The sequence below is a fragment of the Cryptomeria japonica genome, chromosome 1 (assembly GCF_030272615.1).
Source record: "Cryptomeria japonica chromosome 1, Sugi_1.0, whole genome shotgun sequence".
NCBI classification, from domain to species: domain Eukaryota; kingdom Viridiplantae; phylum Streptophyta; class Pinopsida; order Cupressales; family Cupressaceae; genus Cryptomeria; species Cryptomeria japonica.
In genome coordinates this window covers 40,457,099-40,468,016 of record NC_081405.1, presented here as the reverse complement: position 1 = coordinate 40,468,016, position 10,918 = coordinate 40,457,099, and the positions used below count along the sequence as shown (strand labels likewise).

At 30.4% G+C, this 10,918-nt stretch overlaps 1 protein-coding gene across 1 annotated transcript; it reads right to left on the bottom strand.

Moving 5' to 3' along the window:
• Nucleotides 1-9,230: 9,230 nt before the first annotated feature.
• Nucleotides 9,231-10,163, bottom strand: LOC131027399 (flowering-promoting factor 1-like protein 1). The gene has a single exon (XM_057957443.2). The coding sequence runs from the start codon at nt 9,764-9,766 to the stop codon at nt 9,425-9,427; it is 342 nt and encodes a 113-aa protein (XP_057813426.1). The 5' UTR covers nt 9,767-10,163; the 3' UTR covers nt 9,231-9,424.
• Between the last annotated feature and the right edge of the window lie 755 nt (nt 10,164-10,918).

Genomic DNA, 10,918 nt, shown 5'->3' with positions numbered 1-10,918 from the left:
CTAAAATTGACTCATTTCGTACATTTAAGCATTGGACCATCCCACCGATTATTGATCAAGAAAAACACGTTAAGGACTTCAATGACTGGAAGTGTGAATTTAATCAAATGGTTCCACAAATCCTTTCCCATATGCAAGAACAAAACTACATCAGTGTTCAAAGCCTTAATGTCTTCTTGGATAGAATAATCACGTTGGACAATGGATACACAAGATTCATCTTTGAGGTATGTGGAATAATAGATAATAGATAGAAGGATCTGTTGGTAAATTAGTCCTAGATGTGAAAAGATATAAATGTCCTAGTGACTATGATGTGTATCAATGGGAGAGTCTATACTTGAAGCCTTTGGAAGAATGATGCAGTGAAATGACAATTGGTGAACATGGAGCTCACTCCAACTTTTAAAGAACCTTATTAGGCCCACAAATCACGAGTTGCTATTTGAATTGTGAAGGCAAGGAGTTTTATTCATGGTCACCAACTTTTCTTTATATTTTAGCTATTTCCTATTATAATGAATTTGCTTTGATGATTTGAAACAATATAATTGTGTTTTGTTAACTTTTAAAAATGACAAAGCATATCTTTTCATTTTTGGGTAGGGCAATTGAACAATTTCTTTGTAACAGTTTGAAGCTTGTCGCTTCTCCCATTTTGTATATAAGTGAGAAACCAAGACCACTTAAGGGGTTGAAGGAGGCTTAAGGATAACATATGCATCAATTTTTAATACCTTTTTTGTAGTGGTGATTATATAATGCAAGAATGTTGTACCTGAATTTTGATTTCAATTGTTTGTGGTAGAAATTTGATGGTTGTCTCCAAGGTGATTTCTTTCTTGTTATTTAAATCAGTGTATCAAGGATATTTCTAGTTTATCAAAGCAGTGATCTTGTTTTGTGTGATTTATTCAATTGGTTTCTACAAGGCAGAATTAAATTCATTTAATAAGTCACAATAATTTGAAAGTATTCCTTGGATTAAAAATAAGAATCAGATAACCTTACATTTAGGCACGTTTATGCAAGGTATGAACAAATAAAGTGTCAAACTATTTGAGATATAATCAGAGGGAAGAAAATTGTTACTTAGACTCCATTGTCTTGTGGAGAAGGCACCAATCTCAATTGTTCTCAAGGTTTCTTTCAACTAAATTCTGAATCATATTCTTTTGCTTCAGTAATAGAAGTAGGTATTAGTTTTTATATTTTAAAGATTTATTTCAAATCCTTATGCCAGAGTGAAATAGATTGAAGGAAGGTTATCTAATTGAGGATATTATGCATACAAGCCTTATAAGTTGTGTAAGGATCAAAATCTTCTTTATTTTCATCAGAGATTTTATAAGAAGTATATAATTGTTGATGATAGAGGTACACTTGCCTAGGCATAGTAGAGCCTAAAGAGAAAAAGAAATCTACCCTTGGGTTTATTCTTGTTCGTTGGTCAAATGACTTGTGAATCCTGATAATAGAAATTAGCATACTCTTATGGTTTTACAATCTATTTATTTGGGAACCAACAAGTCTATTCTTTACTAAACTAACACTATCTTTGCCTTTTCTTGCCTAGCATATCCTCTCTCTTGTTGAGAGATTGTCTGGACCTTTTGTTTATTTTTCACCCAATCTCTTGAGGGGGCATACCACCTTTGTACCAAGGCAAATTTCATATTAGTTAATTTAATTCTTTGAAACAACGCGATAAAAGTGGATTGGCTCAAAGAGGGGCAAAATGTAGACACCTACAATTGCCCTAGCGTAATTAAATAAATATTTTTATTTATTTAATTATTCCCTTTTTCTTCTATTCATTAAATAAATATTTATTTGTTTTATTAATTCACTAAGCCTTTTCTAAGACTTTTCTATCCTAATTTAAATAAATATTTTTTATTTATTTAAATTCCCCCTTTTCCTAAATTAAATAAATATTTAATTTATGTGGCCCTTCCTCTATTAATTAAATATTTTTTGTAATTTTTTTAATTAATTCATTTACCTTTTTCCCCCTTTCATTTATCCAAATGACAAGTGGCCCCTTATTCATCTTAACTGCCTCCTTTATTTTATTATTTCCTCTACCTACCCTTCAATCTTAGCCAACCATCTTTTATCTCACCTCTTAATCCTATCCCTCTATTTTTAGGAAGTTCTCTATAAAAGAGACTTCCTCCTCTCTCTTTCATATTGAATCTCGAAGCATACTTACATTTTTTCGAAATCACTTTAACCTACATCATCACGATCAAGTCTACATCATCACAACTACATTCATTCTTCATTGTGCTCTTGTTCAAGTACAACACAAATCTCAAAGCAACCATATCAAAACAAGATCAAGGGAGATAGGAGAACAATAAAGATCAAACCCATTTGAATGTGTGAAGGTATCATTTGGTTTATTTTATGACTTTGCATGTTTGATGGTTCTTCATTGATTTTTTGTTGAATTTCATTATAGATCTAGGGTTTTGCGGTTGGAACTAGGGTTTGTAATTAAGGGTTCAAATTTAGCATATACACAAAATAATTATGGTATAAAAAAATAAAATGTAGGATTTTATTGATAATTTTTAAATATGTATTTATTATAATTTATCCACATCATGAAAGTTGGTTTTGAATAATACATACAAATTTGATATTAAAAAAAGTGTGTTGAAGGCCAAAATATACATGTTTATGACACACAAAATTGTAATAAATAAAATTATTTTTCAAAATCCTTTTGTGAAAAAGATGCATATGATGCTAAAATTTGGTCAAGATATTCTTTTATTATTTTTTGTAAACATATTTTTAATAAATTTTTATATTGAGTGAAGATTTTTGTAAACATATTTTTAATAAATTTTTATTTTTAATTTGACCTAAAATAATCGTAATATGATTTTTCAATTTATTTTTGTAGAGAATGATGTCTAGATTGTTTAGACATAAGGTTTTTCAAACAAATTCAAAATCAAAATTTATTTAAAAAGTAGTAATATATTTCATTTGAAATTTATGAGGATTTTTATTTAAAAATATATGAACAAACAAATAGATAAATATGTTCAATACTAATACATTTTTAAATATTAGACATTACCAACCATATTTACAAAATTATTATTTACTAATAAATATTTTGTTCAATACTAATAAATATTTAAATTTAATATATTTTAATTTTATAAAATGTTGTCAACCACATTTACAAAATTATTATTTACTCTTACTACTATCATGACCTTATACTTATAAGTCAAAGGCTTGGGATTAGGTTTCCAAGTCTATTCCAAGCCTAAAATCAAATCAAAATATTCCAAATTAAAATTGATATCCATTTTCTTTTTAAATAGATATTTGTTCCTTCTAAAATAGTGCCCCATACTATCTTCTTCCAGTTACCCCAATAAATAGATCGAGGATGTTGCAAACTAAGTGATGTGCCATGATATATAGCTAAATATGCTCCAATTTGGTGAATACCAAAAGAACCAAACAAATGTGTTGATAAAACATAGTAGAGACTCTATCTCTCTCTCTCTCTATATATATATAGAAAAAATGAATTTAAAATAGTTTTTTTTTTCTTCTTTAAAAAATATTATATTTTGAAATGTATACTTAGTAGATTGATTAATTTTTTTTAATTGTAAGTATTGCATCTCATTGTTAGAATGACATGTGGTATTATAATAGTTTGTAAGCTATATTAAGTTAGTGGGCAATAAGTTGTGAGAAGTTACTTTTCCATAAGGTTTTTGTAGCGAGGTACATGTAACGTGAGGAATGGATTTATAAATCCATTTTGAAAATTTAATAGAATCAATCAAATCATTTTCAAATTATATCTTTATTATGACATTTTTAATGTAAATTTCTAATATCATTATGTGATTTACCATTTTAATATTACACTAGAGTATGGTTGATGGTTGTAAAAGGATGAACCTAGTGTAGAAATTAATAAGGAGGTTTGAAGAATTATTTATTACAAGATTTGGTTCGTTAATGCAATAAGGTTGTATAACAAATATTCTTATTGTATTCAATTGCCTAAATATTTGTTTTGTGTACAAAATTTGATAAGTTTTTAGAGTCCTCATTAAATTTTAACACATTCATTGTCTTGTTAGGAAATTTCCAACCATAAATGAAAAATCTCCACATAACCCAAAAGAGAAATTTATGCAAATAAGTATTCAAAATCCATAAGCAAAAGAATAGACAACATACAATCAAAGATGACACAAGATATACCCTACAGAAAACTTCAAGAGAGAAAAAACCCAACCTCCAAAAACATCTATCATTTTTCATGGAGGACTTTGAAGATGTATTGTAATGAAGATGTTCATAGGCTCCCACAAAGCCACCAAGTCGCATTACATAAAATCATGTGACTAATACCATAAAGTTACAAAACCATTAACCCATTATTTAATATTGGGTACTAAGTTATCACTTTATCAATATTTCTCCAATATTAGATTAAATACATTTTCTTAATGTGAGACCCCACATTAAACATATTTCTCAATATTGCATACAACACATAAAGTTGTCCCAAGAATGGTAACCCCTATTGATGCACACACTTCTAGGACCCCCTAGGTTGAATACACATAATAATAAAATAAACATTATACCTAATTTCTAACAAATCTTTCTAGATAGTGTGTGTAATTGTATAAATTGAAATTCAATAATTAGTTATTTTTACCAAAATACACATTAAAGAATCATGTGATTTTGCATTTGATATTTTTAATTTTATTGATTAAACATATAAAACTATCACAAATGTGTGTTCAATCTAATCATTGCCTATGAACTATTAATTTTCACTATTTTCTATGCAAGTTGCAACACATGATGCTATTGTGCATTAAAAATTATTTGATGATTATCAATATAATTCAATTTGAAAATAATTTGTAGTAAAAACTATTTTTAATTATTGGTCAAATAGTAAAATATTTCTACTCATTGTCATTAAAACAACTAAAAATAGACATAAGGTTTCCACAATCCATGAGATCTCAATTAGTTGTTTCTGGATTCGATTGTGTGTCAAATTTTTGCATCAATGTTTCGGATCACACTCTGTGATCCATCATCAGGATAAACAGAGCTAGAGAGCATGCAAAGAGGATTCTCTTTAGCTCTGTTCATCCTGGTGATGGATCATGAAGTGTGATCCAGAACGTTGATGCAAAAAATTGACACAGAATAGAATCCGGAAACAACTAATTGAGACAACTAAAAATGTTACATTTTAAATGGATTAGAGTGACACATTCACTAATTTTTTAGTACCTATATTCTCTCTTTCTCATGATTAAGAACTACATCTTGTAAGCATTTTAAGGCTTATTTTATAAAATAGTTTATATGGATTTAAAAAAGTGATTTAGCTAGGTGTATAGTGGTTAGTAGGATTTTCATTTACACATATTGAAAGAAGACCTATTAGTAATTGGTGCTATTTTAACTAGGAGTAGGTATAAGAAGACGAGTCTCAATTTAAGTGTAAATAGTGGAAGTATTTTTTCCAATTTTCAAATTTTATTGCAACTTGTCTAAAATTAAAAGAAGTTAACTATTGAATCTATAAAAAAATTCAGTAATGTAAAAAGTAGTACTCTGAGTCTTATTATCAAATATGTAATTTATTTTAAAGCTCAAATGATACAAAATTGATGTGTTTTTAAAGTGTTGAGTAAACTATTTAATTTGATTGGTGACACTGACACGACATGCTCTCTGATACCACATGAAACACTTTTCCTGAGCTATGAATAGGTGAGGTCACAAATGAGGGACCTCGTCCCCATTTAACGATGTTGGGGCTCAAACCCATGAGCACATTGGATCAACAAAGCCACAAGCCTGCAATCAAAATAGCCCAAAAAGGGTTTGAACCTTGACAATCAAAAAACACCACAACTTAGTCAACACACAATGGGAAGAACCCCAATAAAAATTGATTTTTAATAGGCATGTGTAAAAATCATTTTCTAATAGTCGATTTTTTAGGATTGTACCATACCATGCATGTATACAACCACCATACTTTGACCTAAATTAAAAAAAAAAAAGATTGAATCTTTGAGAAAAGATGTGTAACACATTGAAACAATCTTTTATAATTTTTAAATATTTTAATTAATTTTTTATTGGTCTTAATTGTTGTTTTGAAAATCCTTTGTTTATTGCCACCATAATTTGACCTAAACTAATCATAATTTGATTTTTTTCATTGTGTAAAGTATTGTGTGTAGGTCAATGTCATATAATTTTTTTATAAGAAATATAAAAAATTAGAAGTAATGAAAAAATACAAAAACTTGATATTTCAAGTTTATGGACTAGTTTCATTACAAATTAATTTTAAAAATATTAAAAAATTATAATTATAATTTTTTTTTATATATTTGAAAACTAAACATCGTTATAGAGATGGGTTTTAATTTCATAAAAACATTCTAAAAAAATCATCAGCTATATTGATAAAGGCAAGTTTTCTCTTGTTGTTTTCATGAGATTGTACTTGTAAGTCTAAGGCTATGAGTTGGGTTTCCAAGCCTAAAAAAAGGCATAGAAATGGATTTCAAATTTCAAAATTTAAGAAACATTTGCTCACTCCAAAACATATACCTATTCTAAAAAGAAAATTTCATAATTAAAAATTGACACCATTTTAAAATATGGTGTGGTTAGAAACATGAACTCATTTTGTACGAGTATAAATTTTAGTTCAGGATCTCAAACATATTTTTTCTAAGTTTGAAAATTCCCCTTAATTAGAACTCAATTTGTCACAGTTATCGCTAAATATTATATATAATAGTGTTGACAATTATTTTTCTTAAATAACTAAAATAATGTATAAGGTGAAGTCCTACAACTCTATCCTTTAAAAAAAATGTAATATATAATCTTTATGTGTGCATTAATATAATTATATTTGGTAGTATAATTGACTTTATTATATTGAAATTGAACCTTCAAACTTAATAATAATAAGTTTTTTCCATCTCACCTTATAATTGTGCCTTTTCAAAGTCTTGATTAATTACAAATTATATCTATTGAATAAAACCCAACAAAGTTAAAGAGGAGATTGGAGATATAGTAGTTATGAGGTTTATCCCATCTAGAGTTAGATTCTTTCTTGAAGATGGTACACTACTTGGGAGACACCAAATTTTCATATTATCCCACAATGTGATGAAGGAGGCTTGGTAGCTTTTGGGAAAGGAATAATTAGTATTCTAAAGAGAAGGGATGTTCTCTTAATGTTAGATTTGTTCACAATGTGATGAAGGAGGCTTGGTAGCTTTTGGGAAAGGAATAATTAGTATTCTAAAGAGGAGGGATGTTCTCTTAATGTTAGATTTGTTTGTATTATACACTAGATGATTATTCCCATTGAGCACCAAAAGAGAAATTTGTACTCTTAACAAGAGGGTGTACTTTGAAAAGAGAGATGTGCATTAGATTAAGGGATTGTTTTGTACTTTGAAAAGAGAGATGTGCATTAGATTAAGGGATTGTTTTGTACTTTGAAAAGAGAGATGTGCATTAGATTAAGGGATTGTTTTCTTGGAAGAGATGTCTTTTTAAGAGATGTTACACAGGGTATTTAAGATGGACAATCAAGATATTTATTAATTTCTTTTTTATTAAGATAAATAAGATTTTGAAAGGATCTCAAATCTTTTACATTTTAGAAAGATATGATATGAAATATAATAGGTCAAACAATCAACACACAACAAAAAATCTTATTATTGATCAACTACAAACCACACCAAACTAAATAGTGCAAGAAACAATCTTACATTGGCAACAAAACCCCAACCAAATTATGGGGGTTTAAAGAAGTGATCTAAAGATTTTTTGTTGACTTTAGTGTTGAGGTCCTTCTCCCCTAAATTGCATTTCTTGAAACAAGGAGGATCCATAGAAATACTTAGTGTATAATCATCCACCTTGTTATTCACTATTTTCTCTTCCCTCAAGGGCCAATCCTTCTCTCCCAAGCACCTTTTTCTTGTGACTATGAATTGACTTATTATCCTTGTGCCTTTCGATTCAGAACTCTGAATTGTTTCACATAAAACAAGACACTTTAATTTTCTTTAAATTTCTTTCGATTTAGAACTCCGAATTGTTTCACATAAAACAAGACACTTCAATTTTTTTTTAAATTATAATAATTATAATTTAATTAACATAATATTACATCAATTGATGTGAGCTCAAGTAAGCCAACCTTTTCAAGGTTTAAAAGTAGGAGAACTATAAGATCCACCCATAACCATGGATGATTTACAAAAGAAAGGATGGAAAATCCTATGCTTACATTTGTTTTTTCTCTCTATTTAATAATATTAATCATCATCATCATCATCATCGATAGCCGGCCCAACGTATGAGTTGCAGGAATATTTTCTTCCGAATATAAGGGCTTTTCTCTTCTTCCATAAAAAATATTATATACCTCTATACATATATATAAACGTGAAAGGTTTTCTTTGCATGAGAAACAAAGTACAAATTATAGTCTGACAAGATCCTTTCAAGACTAATACTAAAAAATAATAAAAACGTAAGAGAATTTTATTGCAATAATTTCAAAGTGTTTTTTTGGCGTCAGTTGCGTAGGGGGTAAGAGAAAGGAGGCGAAGAAAACGTATTCAGTTATGCAAAGAATTGAATTGAATTGAAATCCCTGAAAACTAGCCGACTTGAATAACGAAACGAAACGAAACGAAACGTCCCATGAAGTTGGAACGCAAGGTCGACCATAAAAATAAAAACAATAAAAATAAATAAATTGTAATACTACTGACAAGTTTTCAAATCAGATATCATTCAATTTCACGTACATATGTACCCATTTCAAACCCGATTCCGTTTTGAAATTATTCGTTTTGTCTCTTTGCCATGACAATCTTTCATTCATTACACGGTTGAACGCCATTTTCAGCCACAAACCATCCATCCATCCATCAAAACTAAATATCTCAAAAAAAGAACTAATCTTTCTGATTACACACAAATCATAGCTATTAGAACAAACGGAATTCTCCGCCAATTCATCCAAATTCACAGTCAAAACACAAACAGAATTCTCAAAACCCGCCATTCTAGTTGCAGAAATCGATTAGTTGATACACACACAAAAAGAAGAGCAAAAACAAGATAAAATTCTCAGCTTTACAAACTTTCTGCAGAACATAAAAGCCATAACTCATATATAAATATATATATATATATTGTAGCATCAGATGCAGATACGGAGAACATAGTAAAATATAGATATATTGGTATTTGTGGAGGAGAGCTAAACTACTTGAAAGGTCATCTAAGCTAAAGAAGAGACTGTAATTTGGTAGGGGGAGAGAAGGAGATTATGTTTTTATGCAGAGATGTCTCGGACTTCGAAGAAAGATCTGTTCTTGACGACGATATCGTACATGTGCATAGACTTGAACTTGGAGAAGTTCCTTGGGAGGGAGATGAGATGGAGAGGAGAGGAGGGCTTGTGGTACTGGAGGAGGTGGGGATCTTCATTGGGATATCTCTCCCATCCCAAGGCGAGGAGCTTTTGCTCGAGATCTGCGTAGGAGGTGATGGTCTGATTTGTGGGCAGATGGACCAGAACTTTTCGCTTCGACTGGCTCTCCATCTCCTCCGTTGCGTCAATGGCGTTGGGCACCAGCCTGGCCACCCCGTTCTTGAAGATCCACACGCCAGACATTGTTGAAACACCAAGAAATTCACTTTCACTTTCACTTTCTTCACTGATGCTTCTCGCACTTGCTTGCTTCTTGTCTGCCTGCTGCTCTCCGGCTTTTATTCTTCGCGTAAGGCCCTGTGGAAGCGGAGGTGGACCTTTTGCTGTTGAAATTCTCCTCTGGGATTCTAATCGCTGCCGCAAAATAAATGGTAGAGGAAAAGAACGTGGAAAGTGGGAGATCCAGGGAACAGGAACGGGACGACACAGGGCACGACAGGAGAGGTCACGACAGGAGAATGGGGCAGGGGCAGGCGAGGGCAGGGGGAGGAAGATTAATGGGAGAAGAGTGGAGAGTTAAGAGTGGAGAGTGGGGGAGTAAAGAAGAGATGATGGGAAAGAGGAAAGAGGGAAAGAGAAGTGGCATTACATGCAAGTGGGAAAAGAGGGTTGGGGAGTCGGACGGGACTTACGAGGGTGATGCAGCAGGTCCTTTCTACCTGCTGACGGGGATTCCCATGGTTTTGTCCTTCCCTCATTCCCTTACCACTTTCCTTGCCTCTTCACCAATTAAACTAAAAATAGAGGTCTTTTATCAAAGTTTAATTTTATCCCACTTTTGTGGCCCCTTCATCCATTAAACTAAAAATAGAGGTCTTTTCAGTTTAATCATATTATATTTTTAATTATGTCATGAATTTGGTGTGGAATAAGATCTTTTTCAAAACTTTTATTTTTAAAAGATAATTTTTAATTTTTAATTAAATTAAAATTAAAATTTGAGAAGTTTTTTTTTTTTAATTTAATGTTATCAGATTTTTATTTATCTCGTCAATTAGATGGGGAATAAGGTCTTTTGATAAAAGCATTCCTCTTCTATTTTTTAATTAAACTAAAACTCAAAGTTTAGAGTTTTTCTTCTTTTCTTTGACTTAATGTCGATTTTTATTTATCTTGTCAATTAGGTGTGGAATAAGGTGTTTTGATAAAAGCATTCTTCTTCTATTTTAGAATTAAACTAAAACTCAAAGTTTAGAATTTGTCTTCTTTTTTTTGACTTAATGTTTTTCAATTTTTAACTTAATGTTACTCCTTCCTAGCTGAGCTTTGGTTTTGTCCCTCCCGTATTCCCTTATCACTTTCCTTGCCTCTTCCAAGGTTAAACTAAAACTTTGA

Coding starts and splice junctions, on each gene's coding strand:
- LOC131027399 (XM_057957443.2), bottom strand. CDS start 9,766: ATGTCTGGCGTGTGGATCTTCAAGAACGGGGTGGCCAGGCTGGTGCCC.